This window comes from Mustelus asterias, chromosome 7, assembly GCF_964213995.1.
Source record: "Mustelus asterias chromosome 7, sMusAst1.hap1.1, whole genome shotgun sequence".
Classification (NCBI taxonomy): Eukaryota; Metazoa; Chordata; class Chondrichthyes; order Carcharhiniformes; family Triakidae; genus Mustelus; species Mustelus asterias.
Window position 1 is genome coordinate 24110799 of NC_135807.1, and position 16817 is coordinate 24127615.

General features: G+C 44.3%; 1 protein-coding gene across 2 annotated transcripts in view; it reads right to left on the reverse strand.

The window, feature by feature from the left end:
- tsnare1 (T-SNARE Domain Containing 1) overlaps positions 1–16817 on the reverse strand; it is an 842640-nt gene that overhangs the window by 677825 nt on the left and 147998 nt on the right. Inside the window, exon 1 of one of the 2 annotated variants that reach the window (XM_078217020.1) lies at positions 7933–8512. The exons of the other annotated variant lie outside the window; for it this stretch is intronic. Within the exon in view, the coding sequence (XP_078073146.1) occupies positions 7933–7942 (10 nt within the window). The 5' untranslated portion in view covers positions 7943–8512. Of the gene's footprint in view, positions 1–7932; positions 8513–16817 lie in introns of those variants that run through there. 2 annotated transcript variants of the gene reach the window in all.

The window sequence follows — 16817 nt, forward strand, 5'->3', positions numbered from 1 at the left end:
AACACCTGTGATGCTATCCTGGAACTTCAAAAACCATAACCATCCACTTTTTTGCTGGGATTCCAACCAGTAAACAAGAAGCTCAAGAACATCCAAGACCAAGGCAATCAGCTTACTTGGCAAGTTGTTGAGCAGATACCAGAATATGTCTACAGTCTGTCTAAGAACCAAGTTCCATGCCTCAGGTATAAGGCAGATCGACCCATCTCAGAACATGGCGGCACATAAGTGTTATTGAAGAAACTGCAGAGTGAAGACACGTTTGGAAGCAGCTCAAGAAATTTTGGTGGAAGGGAAGGAGGCACGCTGGAGAGAGATAACGATGACCAAACCTGGTGAGTAGTCCCCACCCTCCCAGTTGACTGCTTCGAGGGCCCACAGAGAGGCCAGCAGTGGGAGTTATGGAAATGAAAATGGAAAATGCTGGAAAATATCAGCAGGTCTGACACCATCTGCGGAGAGAGAACTAGAGCTAATGTTTCAAGTCTGAATGATTCTTCGTCAGTTATGGAAATGCCATTTTCCCCAGTGTCGAGCAGCATCCATTGACTCTATCTTCACATCCCACTGCCTTGGAAAAGCAGCCAGCATAATCAAGGACCACACACACCCCAGACATTCTCTCTTCCACCTTCTTCCGTTGGGAAGAAGATATAAAAGTCTGAGGTCACGTACCAACCAACTCGAGAACAGCTTCTTCCCTGCTGCCATCAGACTTTTGAATGGACCTCCCTCAAATTACGTTGATCTTTCTCTACAACCGAGCTATGATTACAACATTACATCCGGCATCCTCTCCTTTCCTTCTCCACATATGGTGTGCTTTGTGTGTATAGCGCGCAAGAAACAATACTTTTCACTGTATACTAATACATGTAACAATAATAAATCAAATCAAATCTTCACGAAAAGCTTCTAGCTAGCTCCATTCTTTATGCAGTGGATCAAGTAGTAGGTAATATTTTTTAAAAGACAGGGTGTGCAGTGGACCACAGTGGACTTATGAGTCATTTCTTTAAGCCTCTGACACCTAATTAGCCCAAAGTGATAGAATGAGCATGTTTTAACCAGTACTTACAATGACCTGGAGAATGGAGTGAATTATTCCTAATCAATCTATATCGTCTAGGTAGTGTTTTGCGAATACAGGGTGCTGGATTCTTAGCACAAATCTAAAGCATCTAATTTCATTCATTACAACTAGTGCATTTACTGCAAACGTTGTTGCAAAGTACACACATTATGGCAATGTGTAGGTGGAAGAGTTCAACCATTTTTCACTTATCACTTCATTTAATGTTTTAATGAGATATCAATTATATTTTAATATATTTTAAAATGTTGATCTTGGACTACATTGCTGTTGTGCACAGTTGAACACCAACAACAAAGAGGGAAGTGTAAGATATTAGAGTATGGAGCCTTGGATTTTCGCAGGCCTCTCCATCATCATCATCATTGTGTAAATTGCAGTGGATATATCCACCTAACCCGCACATCTTTGGACTGTGGGAGGAAACCAGAGCACCCGGAGGAAGCCCAGGCAGACACAGGGAGAATGTGCAAACGGCACTGTAACCCGAGGCCGGAATTGAAGCTGGGTCCCTGGCGCTATGAGGCAGCAGTGCTAACCACTGTGCCGCCCAACTTCTTTTTGGACAGGACATAAATTTCAGGTGAATGTGCATACAGATGTAAGATTCATAAAGCGTTTACAATTGCACCTAGCTAGCTGAACCAAGAGGCAGGAGAAATATTTGGGTTCAGATCCAGATAGGTACTTCAAAGGGCCAGGAGCAAACTCACTGGGTGAAGGGAATAACATTCTTAAAATAAACTTGCAGTAAACTTGCACCCTGACCATCTTTATCAATTTGCAGTGCACCGAGCCAGCTCAACCCAAACAAACATGCAAGTAGCATTCAAACATGACTTGAACAAGCCTCATTGCATCTTAGGGCTGCTGACATTAAATACCAGGGAGCTCAACATTCAAAGCAGCCTCCTGAAGCTCTCCTGACAGGTAAGAACATTAAATTTGAAAAAGTAACTTTGAAAATGCTTTCTCAACAACTTTTAGTCCCAAATACACAGGAAAAACGTTCTACATGACTGAAACAGTGCGTGTTACTATTGAAGCAAAGCTGATAGAGGAACTAAGTGCAATATATTTTTAAAAATGACTGCCAAAGTTAACGTTTATTTATTAGTCACATTAACATTGCAATGATGTTACTGTGAAATTCCCCGAGTCGCCACAGTCCAGCGCCTGTTCGGGTCAATGTACCTAACCAGCACGTCTTTTAGAGGAAACTGGAGCACCTGGAGGAAGCCCACGCAGACATGGGGAGAACGTGCAAACTCCACACAGACAGTGACCCAAGCCGTGAATCGAACCCGGGTCCCCGGCGCTGTGAGGCAGCAGTGCTAACCACTGTGCCCAAGGGACAAGGATTGGACTCAATTTTAAGGAGAGATATTTGAAAATTGAAATGACAGTATCTGTTTCTCCTAACAATGTTTTTACCTCTTCTGACCATCTGATAATGCTGGGGAGCATGGTCTCTCACTTAATCTGATGAGTTACATAATGCAATTTACAAAGTGCTATCTAAAGGCAGAGAGAGCATCAATGAAAAGTTGTGACCACTCAGTTTCAGAAGAGCACTTGTTCCATTAAAACATTATTTCCACTAATTAATATGAATGGAATAATTAAATAGTGTTACTTTGCAGAAACAAAAAATGAGTATCAATTTGAGCAACCGCATGTGTGTCTTTTTAAAAACATTTGAAGTGATAGGTTAATATATAGTTGCAATCTCCATCCAAGTTAATATATGGTTGCAATCTCTGTCCAAATCGGAGTGCAGCTATTTAATTGGGTACAAAATTGCAGATTTAATTTTCCTTTTTGTTTATGTTTTCAATTAATACACACAAATCCTTTGTTTCCCTGCAGCCACATGATTTAAGGCTTTTGATGTACTCTGTCATCTTTGAGAGATACAGCTGTCAGCAATGAGCTGCATAACGAAAGCATCGTAATGTCGGTTTAGCCCTATTGGTAGCACATTCATTTCCAAGTCAGAAGGCTGTGGTGGGAAGCTTCACTTGAGAACATGAGTAAATAAGCCAAGCTGACACATCGAGCCCACTGTTCCCCATTATCAGAAGTGCAATAAGACAGGAGGGAACTTTAAGCTGCCAACATTTTCCCAGTCAGAACTTTCAGATTCACCCAATTACTGTGTTGCTGGACCGGCAAAGAGAATTGGCCCCAGCTAGTAATTATATTGCCAGAGTCGGGAATGAGTGAGGCGGTGGTGGCCTGGCTCGACTGAAGGATTTACAAGTCAACCATAATTTGCAAGACATCAAACAAAATGGTAGCCGGAAATGTGAAGGGAAGTGGCAGCCAATGTAGGTGTCTGGTAAAAAAAAAATTATGTGGAGCAGATGATAAGAAATTAAGTTGCTCACATGCTCAGGCCACGTGGAAAGGCTTGGCAGTGACGGTGTCCACTATAAATTATCATTGGACGGCTCTCTGGTACAAGATGAAATTTAATGAACTGATAAGTTGAGGTGGATATATGCCATCTGTATTAGGTTTGTCATTGCTGTGTGCAACCCTGGAGAAAAATCCTCAGGACATTGGAAAATACCTTTTTTGTCATTTTCTTTGAACATTTCTCTTCGCCAGGCGTAAAAAAATGAGACATGTCGAAGCTTTTTGTCTTGCACACATCAGGGCATTTTGCAAGAATATCAACACAAGGAGAGAACAATGATTTATACCAGACGAGAAGAAAATACTAATTGGTTGGCAAGTAGACTTCAATTGGTAGAGGCGTTGCCATGGGAAATGCACCAGGTGACCAACAGTTAACCGCCAAGCATTGTTTGAAATTTCAACCAGGTAGTTTGACCCTGACGAGTCAAGGCATTGCCTGAGGAATGAATCAGAAAATGACTGTCACTCATTTTGTTTATAGTTGGTTCGTTTTGCTATAATAGGCATAATGTGTGTAAATCATGCTGAGAGTAGCCTTAATTGATTCAGCCTGGGAATTCCACTCCCACATGAGAGGAAGCCTAGACCTAGAAAGCTTGTCAGTCAGTCTAATTAGCCAGCAGCTATGTCGGCCCAATAGTCCCAGGATCAACTGATAGTCTCTGATGAGACTATATGCAGTGCCTGAGGAACTACTCATGGAGTTCAGACTCAGCGCTACACCAGTTATTTTGGTTGGGTCTGGTTGGGAGACTCTTGCAAGGAGGATAAAGGAGTAGGGGTGCGGACGGGGCTACTCGGTGAGAGATATCAGGAGAGAAGTTTAAAAGGTGGACTGAACTACGGTGGTTGGTGGTCGGGTAGGGGAGGGGGTACCTCAGTTGCCTCTGATGGCCACAGGGGAACAATTTAAGTTACCGGATTACCTGCCTTGTGCCTGACCTCCCATTCCGTTTGTAAAAATAGTGGCAGATGAGGTCCTTAACAGATCACTTAAGGGCCTCAATAGGCTGCCTGACATCTTCCCCATCCACCCTAATATGGAAGACAGGTCCAGGGTGGGCAATGCCACCTGCTTTACTTTAGGAGCTCCCCATTCTCCCCCCCTGCCCCTTCAGTTTTATAATTATGAAGGTTTTGACAGAGAGAGTCAATGATGAGGGTTTCTCAATTTGAAATGATCACAAAAGGAGTGAGCAAATCAGGATTTTGAAGACAGGGGGTTGTTAAGTTGTGTACGGCTTTGCCACTGGGCGTGATTGACCCGGCAACAATTGCATCTTTTAGTTGAAACGTTTGACGCTAGGAAAGCACAAGGCACAAAGCAGGAGCATTCAGTACATCACTGTGTCCAGGATGTGTGGGGGACATTTCCAGTGGTTGCAGATGAACAAAGCACGGTTAAGTCTTCATACATTTGTCTTTGGGGAAGTGGAAGTGACTGGGTTCACTATAAGTTATCAGGTAGTAAGGGCCAGTGCAGATATCTGCAGACTAAAGAGTGAACCCTGCACCCACATTCATGAAATTGGGTGAATTTGTCTTATTCTGGACAGCAGCAAATCATGATTTTTCAATCACTAAATTTACTTTACGGCAGCATAGACAAGACCTGATGGAGGTACATTAAATTATGAAAGAGCCCTGCAAAAGATTATTTCAACTTGACAGCCTGAGGAGAAGATGCATTCAAACTATGCAGGCATGGACTAGCTAGGCAGATCTTTTTCCCCTTCAGTGAGTAGTGAGCCTTTGGAATGCATACAACAAGGAACTAGACAGGAAAAGAGAGCTTGTCACAATAAGTCAGTGATTTAGTTAATGTACACGCACAGTGGGTGTGATCACAGGATTGGCTTCATCGTCTGAGGGTGGGGGTGGTGTCCACCAGGGATGGGTGGCACGGTGGTGAGCACTGCTGCCTCACAGTGCCAGGGTCCCAAGTTCAATTCCAGCCTCAGGTCATGGTCTATGTGGAATTTGCACATTCTCCCAGTGTCTGCGTGGGTTTCCTCTGGGTGCTCCGCTTTCTTCCCACAGTCCAAAGATGTGCGGGTTAGGTTGATTGGTCATGCTAAATTGACCCTATTGTCAGGGGGATTAGCAGGGTAAATACGTGTGGTTGCAGGAATAGGGCCTGGGTGGGATTGTGGTCGGTACACACTCGATGGGCTGAATGGCCTCCTTCTGTACTGTGGGGATTCTATGATCTACTGAATATTTTTCCCTCTGTTTTTCTGCTGCTTTGTATCTTAGCAAAGGCCTGGAAGGATCCTGTCATGATTCTCTGAGTATCATGGCTGTGCAGTAGGCTTGACAGAACAATTGGTCTCTTCCTGCCCATCATCTTCTTCAGAGAGCTTCATTATTTTGAGGAAAATACAAGCAGACTTTCTGAAGGAATATTGATGCTTTGAATATTAACCAGCCTCAGACACACTGACAAACTGAAGACCATAATTTTAAGAAGAACCTACAAAACGTATCCCCCAAATTAACATTTGTTCATGTCTCTATAACCAACAATAAACTTCAGAATTGTGGTCAAGGTTCTATCCATCAATTTAGGCCAAAAGAATCAAGACAAGTTTTTAGAAAACATGCATCTTTTCGCTCGAGTACATTTTATCAGTAAAATTAGCAAAGACAGAAATGTTGACCGTTATCTCCATCTGAAAATGTTGAGATTGTACTCTGCCAGGAAACTGACACACATCAGCTCTGATAGCTTGGACACACACTGTGTTGTGAGGAAATAATTTATCCTTTCCCCAGCTGCATGTTTTGCATTCTGTAGATTCTTCCCCTGACGTCTCGCATCACAACACATCAAGGTGACCAACATGGCCGGTGGCAAAGATTGCATCTTCAGGTAGTGGACAAAGCAAAATAAATAGGCCTCAGCAATCCAATAAAATGTCATCCAGCTGCTCAGGCTTGTTGGCCAACTCAAATTGCTCCTTTTACTGCAATAGTGCAGCTCCCAATGTCATCTTCAAAATAAAACAACGCATAATGCAAGTTACAAACAACAGTTATATCCACTGCAGTTAAAACAAAATGTTTGTGGAAAAGGGTACTGAGATGGCATGGTGGTACAGTGGTTAGCACTGCTGCCTCAGTGCTAAGGACAGTAAGAGTTTTAACAACACCAGGTTAAAGTCCAACAGGTTTATCTGGTAGCAAATACCATTAGCTTTCCGAGCGCTGCTCCTGCAACGCTCCGAAAGCTAATGGTATTTGCTACCAAATAAACCTGTTGGACTTTAACCTGGTGTTGTTAAAACTCTTACTGTGTTTACCCCAGTCCAACGCCGGCATCTCCACATCAGTGCGAAGGACCCAGTTTCAATTCCGGCCTTGGGTGTCTGTGTGGAGTTTGCACATTCTCCCCGGGTCTGCATGGGTTTCCTCTGGGTGCTCCGGTTTCCTCATTTCCTTCCACAGTCCAAAGATGTGCAGGTTAAGTGGATTGGCCATGCTAAAATGCCCCTTCATGTCCCAAGATGTGCGGGGGTTACAGGGAGTGAGCGGGTGAGAGGGCCTGAGTAAGATACTCTGTTAAGAGATTCTGTGTAGACCCGATGGGCCGAATGGCCTGTCCTGTACTGTCAGGATTCTATGATCCAAAGTTCACAATTGTTCCAAGAATTTAAGTAAAATGATGGACACAACTTGGATTACCTTAAACCACAGGTTAAAAAAATAACTTACTCTTACAAGCAAATCAGTACAGTTGCAAAACGTTCATGGTTAAAAGGCAAATCAAAGGAGTGCAAACGCAGTGATAACCAGAAAAAAAACTGAATCATTTATGCCTTTGTCACCTCCAAATTTGACAATTCTAACCCTCTCCTGGCCAGCCTCCCATCTTCCACCATCGAAAAACTTAAAACACATCCAAAATCTCTGCTGCCCATGTTTGAACTTGCATCGAATCCTGCGTCCCCTGATAGCTTCCGACCATGCCTAGGAAATAATATTCTCACCCTGGTTTTCTTCAGGGATCTTGTTGCTCCCCATTGTGGGTGACCTCCCTCAGCCATACAGCCCTCGGGGTATCTTGCACTCCGCTTGATTTGAATCACTCCATCATTGATGCTGTGCCTTGAGCTGAAAATGCCTGAAATTCTGGAACTCTCTTCATAAGCCTCTCCATCTTGTTTCATTTACTTACCTCTTTTACCAAGCTTTTGATTATCTGTCCTAATATCAACTTAGGTGGAATGTTGTTAAAATTTCCTTCGACAAGGCTCCTGTGAAGCACCTTGGAGCATTTTAGCGTGTTAAAAGGTACTATATAAATATAAATTGTTGTTTTTTAACAGGTATGGCCTTCAAAAATAAATCTAAACAATTGAAATGCTGATAAATACATGCAGAAAATAGGAAGATTTTTTAAAAAAGCCAAATACCTTGTTTCATCTACCCTATTACAGTCTTTTCTTTGCTCACATTTCTGCTTTCCTCTGTCTGAAAAGTTCCTCTTTTATCTCTTCTGCACTTCAGAATCCACGAAACCAAAGATGGCCAAGCGTTACCATCACATGAGGAGTAGGGTAGCTCAGCTCTGACATGCACGCACGCACACTGCTGCTGGTTTCAGTACCAAGACGGTTTGAAAATATGATTTATTTCTTCTTCGGGAGACAGCAGCTGTTGGGTCGAGTTCTTTTTAAAATCTCTCTCAGCAGCACATAGATAGTCAAACAGCAGACAGGATCAGTGTTTGTAGGAGAGAGAGAGAGAAAAACAAGGCCCACACAGGGGTCTTACCACTTTGGCCTCTATTCTGCTTCTCTCTCTGGTCTGGAGAAAACATTTGTTAAACACAAAAAAAATTGACAAACCAATGATAATCTCTCTTCAACTGACCACTCACCCAAATATGGTCAAGGCCAATGTATTCTAAGTGAATGGCACCAATTTGATTAGATTATGGCTGCAGTTGATTCATGTCTCAGCCAGGATTCATTGTCTGAGGTGGTTACATCTAATGCCTAGTCCCCACCCAGATGATTATTGGTACGTTCTATGAACAGATTAAGAGATGATCTCATTCACACTCCCTCGCAGTAATCGTCTCTGCTGGGGTTTTCCAGACAGGTTGACTCCACTTCATGGCTGTAGAATTTACAGTGATGCAAATTCTCAGCTATCTTGGAAGCTGTGGTTTCAAGTCCCTGGAATGCGGCTTCAGTCTTTTTAAAATCCAATCAATGGCTTCCGGCCAGTAGATTCATGAATCCATTCTTATGGCTTTATAACACCAAACTAGATAAAGAGGTTGATTTTACACAACAGCAAACCTGAGAGAAAGTGTCACACCAAAAACTAGGAAAGCTCCTTTTCAATTTGAAATTAATTACTGATTTTGAAGTTTAAGTTGGGGATAGAGTTATAAGAAGATATTGGGTGAAACTTGACATCATCCTTTCCAAGTGTTCCAATGTACTCGGTGTGGGAGAATGGAGGGAGTTGGGTTGTCAGCTTCCATGATTTAACTGCCGACTGTACTTCCAAAAACATCATGTTCCAGCCAATCTGAGTGCTAGCCATAGCAGAGTAGCAAAAGAAGATACACATCTATCGTTCCCCACACAAAAATCCACAATGGCAGAAGAAATTATAGATCTTTGAAATTCAGAGTAAAAGCAGAGAAGGCAAAAACAAAATGACAGTATCTACTGTTAGAATGTAACTGGTGACAACTTTGTATTGGATGTAATGTGACCAATGGGAACAAGATGCAAGGGTCAGCTGACCCACTAAACCATGGAACCAACCACAGAGTGATGTAATAATCAGCTGACTCACTATAAATAAGGAACGATGTAGAATTTGGAGTACTGTGAGCAATTTTGGGCCCCACACCTCAGGAAGGACATACTGGCACTGGAGCGGGTCCAGCGGAGATTCACACGGATGATCCCAGGAATGGTAGGCCTGACATACGATGAACGTCTGAGGATCGTGGGATTATATTCATTGGAGTTTAGGAGGTTGAGGGGAGATCTGATAGAGACTTACAAGATAATGAACGGCTTAGATAGGATGGACGTAGGGAAGTTGTTTCCATTAGCAGGGGAGACTAGGACGCGGGGGCACAGCCTTAGAATAAAAGGGAGTCACTTTAGAACAGAGATGAGGAGAAATTTCTTCAGCCAGAGAGTGGTAGGTCTGTGGAATTCATTGCCACAGAGGGCTGTGGAGGCCGAGACGTTGAGCGTCTTCAAGACAGAAATTGATAAATTCTTGATTTCTCGAGGAATTAAGGGCTATGGGGAGAGAGCGGGTAAATGGAGTTGAAATCAACCATGATTGAATGGTGGAGTGGACTCGATGGGCCGAATGGCCTTACTTCCGCTCCTATGTCTTATGGTCTTATAATTGTGGGAGCTTGGAGTGGCCCAGGGCGAGGCCCCAAGTTTGGAGTAATGATGTTTCTTTATTCAACCCTTTCTTTGATTTATAAGTTGCAGTACGTTTTGTTGTATTTTCATTCGCTGCATTTTTGAAGAGTTCCTTCTGAAGAAGCATCTACAGCATCCGAGGCTAACACTGAGTTAAGTCAAAACAGAATGGGAAGCATTTTGTCTTTGGTCACCGGGACATCTGGTAGATGCACAAACCAACTCCATATTTGAAAGGTGGCAAAGTAGGATTCTTGGAAATCTACGCTCACTTGTTGTATTTCTGAATCCAATCCATATTGGGCAAGCTGGAAATCTACCTGTGGTATGCAGAGAGCTCGATGATAGTTTTTCATTTGTTTACATTAATTCTTGGGATGTATGTGTCACTGGCAAATTCACATTAATGGCTCATTGTGCAGTCACATTGATCCCACTTACCTCCATCCTCTCTACACCTTCACCACTCATTTCAAAATGGAGTGACAACATGATTGTCGAATAACTATTAAGCAGCAGCTTGCACCCTCAGGATGGGCAGCAGTTGCAAAGAGCTTCTCAGATGCAGCATTATGTACTGGAACAACTGCCTACTAAACGTTCCAGTGCCCTGCCATTTGACCATGTTCCCCTGGCTGGTTGTTGCACCAAGAGCAGTTGGAGAGTTTCAGCAGTGGCCACTTGCCTCTCTCTAACCCAGGGCTGATAAGCACTGAATACATCAATGCATTGAGCCACCAATACCACCTTCTGGCAGCTGGCATTGCCACACTGCTTCCTCAGCTAGAAAATGGATCTATGCTTTAAGCTGAGCGGAAAGACTTACTAGGAGTAGCTTACGTCATGCAAACACTTCAAAATGCTAGGTATCTGTGTCAATTATACACTAGGTTTATCATCCAGCAGCTAATTTTAAAAAAAGGACTTTGAGGAAAGGCTGAAACAAGGGTAGAAAACAACAGATAAAAGAGATGTACAGAAAATGCTGTTAACTGTCACAAAATGTGACAATATTGTCAAGCTCTCAACCAATAATATTAGTCCATCCTTTTAACAGTCCTGTACAATTCTAAGTTTTTTCAGTGTTATTTCTATTTACAGTGCACAGAAGTTTCCAGAAGACAAGACACTCACAAGATGTGCATGTATGTATATTTAAAGACCCCAATTTGGAACTTTCATTTTCTGGGCACAAAAGCTTCCCAAATGTCAAAGACAAATATCATGCCATTGTGGGCATACACTGTTTAATATGCTTCATCCATAATGTGAGGCACTGACAAGTACAATGCACCAGACAGTGCTCTGGCAAGACATGGCATCACGTACAACACCGTACAAGTAGGCGTCACCTCTGGTTCACAGGTGTACTATGGTTGTAAATAATTTGAACTTTTCAAAAACCATTTGATGGGTATGTGAATGTTCAGGTCAACTAAAGGTGTTGTGAATTTGGACTTTGGAATCCTCTATGTCGAGGTTTAGCCATTCTCCAACTGCTGTCCCGTTTAGAAATTTTCATGTGATGTCAACCTCAATCGAACAAATTTCTGTACCCTTGTGTGTTGTCAGGGAAATGTGTTTAAATCTTTAGCAGAAGTGTGTGATTGAACTGTTTCTAACCATTCTTCCTCAAGGAACACAGCGTGAGGGAAGCTCATTAGCAATGATACTCGAGTGCCATGTGAGTCTCCTCAGTGGAGATCCGGGTGCTCCGGTTTCCTCCCACAGTCCAAAGATTTGATTTGATATTTTCACATGTATTGGGATGCAGTGAAAGGTATTGTTTCTTGCATGCTATATAAAAAAAACATACTCTTCATAGAATACATCGGGATAAAGGAGAGAGTGTTACAGTCACAGATAGGGTGCAGAGAAAAATCATCTTAATGCAAGATAGGTCAGTGGTAATGCCTGAACCCAAGAAATGCACTTTTGGACAAGATCCCTGGGCAGGTGCGTATCTCGGTCACAACAGTGTTAGCATCATTTGATGGTGATGAAAGCATCAAGGCTGGTCTCACACCGCGTTGTTCCTCATTGGAAGTTCAGAGAGAGAGAGTGAGTGCAGTATTAGGACACTGCAGACGGAAGCTGAGATAATTTCCGAGCGAGTCACAAGGCCAAAACCTGCAAGTGTGAATGCAGGACTTGTTCACTCAGCGATTGGCCATCCCGAGATGACAGAAAATGGATTTGAGTGCTCAGGCAGATGTGGTCACATGACCTCATTTAATTTTACTCTTCCTGGAACCTGTCAGCAATTAAAGTATCACAGGCACATCTAGAGTCCTCCACGGCATCAGCACACTCATTCTGACCCTCCACAGCCCCCTGGGCCTCCGGTACCTCACCTTCATCTTCTGACAAGCTGTCATCCTCCATCAGTTTACCCTCTGGCAAGGGCTCACCTCTTTGCATTGTCAGATTAAGGGCACAACACACTGTTATTGGGATATACCCTCTCCAACATGTATTGTAGCGAGCCACTGGAACGGTCCAAGCATCTGAACTACAGAGAAACACTCTGGTCTGCTCTATAAAGGAGCATGTGTTGGTACCACAATTGTTTACGATTTACATAGATGATTTGGGGTTGGGGACCAAATGTAGCGTGTCAAAATTCACAGATGACACTAAGATGAGTAGCAGAGCAAAGTGTACAGAGGATCCTGAAAATCTGCAAAGGGGAATAGATAGTCTAAGTGAGTGGGCGAAGGTCTGGCAGATGGAGTACAATGTTGATAAATGTAAGGTCATCTATTTTTGGAGGAATAACAGCAAAATGGACTATTATTGAGATAGTAAAAAATTGAAGCATGCTGCTGTGCAGAGGGACCTGGGTGTCCTTGTGCAAGAATCTCAAGGAGTTGGTTTGCAGTTGCAGCAGGTAATTAAGAAGGCAAATGGAATTTTGTCCTTCATTGCTAGAGGGATGGAGTTTAAAAGCAAGGTTATGTTGCAGCTGTATAAGCTGCTGGTGAGCCCACACCTGGAGTACTGTGTACTGTTTTGGTCTCCTTACTTGAGAAAGGATATACTGGCACTGGAGGGGGTGCAGAGGAGATTCACACGGTTGATTCCAGAGTTGAGAGGGTTGGCTTATGAGGAGAGACTGAGTAGACTGGGGTTATACTCATTGGAATTCAAAAGAATGAGGGGTGATCTTAGAGAAACATATAAGATTATGAAGGGAATAGATAAGATAGAAGCAGGGAAGTTGTTTCCACTGGCAAGTGAAACTAGAACTAGGGGCATGGCCTCAAAATAAAGGGAATCAGATTTAGGACCGAGTTGAGGAGGAATTTTTTCAAAAAAGGGTTGTGAATCTGTGGAATTCCCTGCCCAGTGAAGCAGTTGAGGTAACCTCATTGAATGTTTTTAAGACAAGGATAGATACATTTTTGAACAGTCAAGGAATTAAGGGTTATGGTGAGCGGGTGGGTAAGTGGAGCTGAGTCCAGGAAATGATCAACCATGATCTTATTGAATGGCGGACCAGGCTTGAGGGGCCAGATGGCCTACTCCTGCTCCATTTCTTATGTTCTATTATGTGGAGCAGTGAGCAGTGTTGCATCTCTCCTCAGAATGACCCTCGAGGGCGACGCAACAATGTCATCAGCCGGGCTTTCAGTGGGTAGCCCTTATCCCCGAGCAGTCATCTCTGCAGATGTTCTGGCCCCTGAAAAATATCAGACACCTGGGAGAAACGAGAGATGTAGGAGTCATAGCAACTGCCAGGGTAACGTGCAGACACATGCAGTATGTGCTTCTGATGATCACACAGCGGTTGCAAAGTGATGCAATGTTGGCCCTTGCAGTTTATAAACATCAGGGGCTGTTGCCAGGGAGCCACATGCAAAGTCATACCCTGCACTCTTGGGAAGCATGAGATGTTTGTGAGGCTGGTGAATCTTGCAGCTTGGCTATCTTATTCTAGAACAAACCTACGATAAATGCTAAGCCTTCCAGTAAAGGGCACTGGTCACCTCCTTTATTCAGCGATGTGTTGCCGATTGAGAAATGTCACACGGGTCCCCTGTCGATCCCTGGAAAGACTCAGTGGCAAAGAAATTGAAAACTGCGGTCACCAATGTGGCGTGTGAGATATTTGGTCTCGGGACAAGTTCATCCATGCCTTTCACTGATTTGTAAGTAGGATACGTTTCACTGATAAACTCTCAGTCTGACAATTTGCCTCCACTGTGTGGGGGTCTCTGCCTCACACTCCTGTTCATGCTCTGGCTCCCCTTGACCAAGTTCCCCAGGAGGTCCTCCTACAGGAGCTGTGCTTGGTATGTCTCTCCCTCCTTCACCTCCTCCATTAAATTAGGACTCTGAGAAACACAACATTGAGCCCTGGATCCATTTACCCTTCTGCCTTTTCTCTAAAATGAAACATCAAACACAAGAGAGGGTGCCATGTCAAAACCTCAAGGAAATGTTAGGCTCCACAGCTTTGGCTGCCATACTTGCATCATGCCTAATGCAGCCTTGCCCCCGAGATGCTAACACACTGAGGTGAGCACGAAATGTGGCCTATGGAGTGATAAGGTGCAAGTGACATGAATTAACCAAAGTAGCTCATGACTCCATTCTCGGAAGTGGCATATTAATAACCTAGCAGTTGCTCATGCTCAATGAGTGGAGGCCGATTGGCCAGTGATGAATGGCATTTATACTCTTTTGAGTATAACCAATTAAACTAAATTAAACAAACTAAAGGACAAATCAAAAGAGCAACCCCATTTTGCATTAAACAGAAACAAATCGCAAAGGAAACTTAAAACATCAAACCAAAATGTGGTTAAAGGGGTCAATAAAGCACTCCAGTCTCCCCCCCCCCCCCCCCCCCCCCCCCCGCCCCCGCTGGTGTTTATCGGACACAGAAGGCCTCAATGGTGTCTGTAGATACCACATGCTACTTCTTCAGGGATACCCAGATGCCAATGTGACTGCAGTAGAGGGGCAGACAGTCAGATCAGACCCCCCCCCCCCCCCTTCGACTACCGGCTGCCTGGACTTGTTCATGGCAAGTTTAGCCAGTCCCAGGAGTAGGTTCATGAGGAAATCCTTCTCCTTCCCTGCCCCTCCCTGCAGCTGGTGCCAGTAGATCAGGACCGTGGGGCTGAAATACAAACAAAACTGTAATGCGGTTTTTCAAATAATTGAAAAGAAAATGCAATCTATTACAAACTACATGGTCCACGGACCCCACAAGGCCACAAAATATGCACGCACCTTGGGAGTCCGTGATACTAACACATCCTCCACCCCAGGTCCCCAATGGTAAGGAAAAGGACTCCCATGTAGAGAGACCTCCATTGGGGTCCTCTGCCTCCAGACGGCAATAAGACACACAAAGGGATGGTCCAAACAACAGGCAGGGGCATGGAAGTGAAGGATGTGCAGCATCAATACAGGAAAGTACATGCACAGCGCTAAAGGACACAGAGGGCACTTCCATGAGGCAGCTCAGATTGTGGGGCTTTGCCTCCTGAGGTAGGGTTTAGGGATGGGGGCTAATGTGAAATTCAGTCCGTGAAGTGTGATGAAAGTCCAAAGATATGCAGATTAGGTGGATTGGTCATGCTAAATTGCCCCTTAGGTGTCCTAAGATATGTAGGTTAGGTGATTAGTCGTGGTAAATTCACAGGACTATGGGGAAAGTGCGGATGGAGGGCCTGGGTGGGAAGCTCTTTTGAGGAGTTGCTGCAGATTCGATGGGCTAGACAGCCTCTTTCTGCACTGTCGGAATTCTATGAATGGCATTTATGGTGAACATGACTAACCTTCATTAATGGAATGCCATATATGGTGCGACTGTGCCACTTCACTTATTACCTGCATTCACCATGTCTGCATTCCTACTTCATCCTCTGCCGGTGATGCAACTCTGATGTGAAGCCAGTGAGCTTCTATTCCTTTAACAATGCTAAAGGAAAAAAGTCTGGCTTTCAGTTGCTTCCTGGGCAATGAGGTCTCTCCCCTTTGTAACTGATCTGGCTCCTATCCATTCTACTGGAATGACAAATGTCCAGGAAGGAGCCCCATTGCCCATCCTAATGGTCCTCCCACACTGCCTCATATCCCTTCCAGACAGAATCACTATTACTGTTGTTTTTGCTGAATATCAGAACTCTGGGACCTCAAAATGGTGCCGTGACATCTGTACTTCAGGACCGAGTTCAACACTCCCTCCCACATTGCCCGTGTGCCTCTGGTTTATTTTGTGATTCAGGATGTGAAGGTAGAGCTACCTCCTGTTACACTCCAGCTTCCCCCAATAACACTGTGTGGTGAACCATCGTTGGTTACCACTGTGGGGTTATTCTAATGTTGCTGTTGGGCTAGGGTGTTCACACTGTGGGGTTGTTATAATGTTGTTGTTGGGCTAGGGTGTTTACACTGTGGGATTAATATACCTGTGGTGGATGCTGTTGTGGCACATCCCGGTCGGGCCCCGCCTCCTGGGAGAGGTATAAGACTCTCTGCTCAGGCGGGACCCCTCCAGTCTGGAATGGTGTACTCGTGTTTAAATAGTTCCATTGTTAGACAATAAAAGCCTTCAATTACAGAAGCCTTGTGTCTCGTGCTCGATTGTCGCGCATCACACTGGTTCCAATTTTATTATTGTGATTGCTATTCTGACAACAGACCCCGAACCACCCACCCCTCCCCCCCCTCCCCCTCTCTCCCCCCTCTCCCCCCTCTCTCCCCCCTCCCCCTCCCCCCTCCCCCTCCCCCCCCCACACTCCCCCCCCCACACTCCCCCCCCCCCCCCACTGACTTAAGCCATGTGGACCTTTCCCTATCCTACTTAGAGGCTTTGTGTTGGGTTACAGAGAGAGGTGAAACCTCTCCTGTCCTCTACGATATTTTCCCTA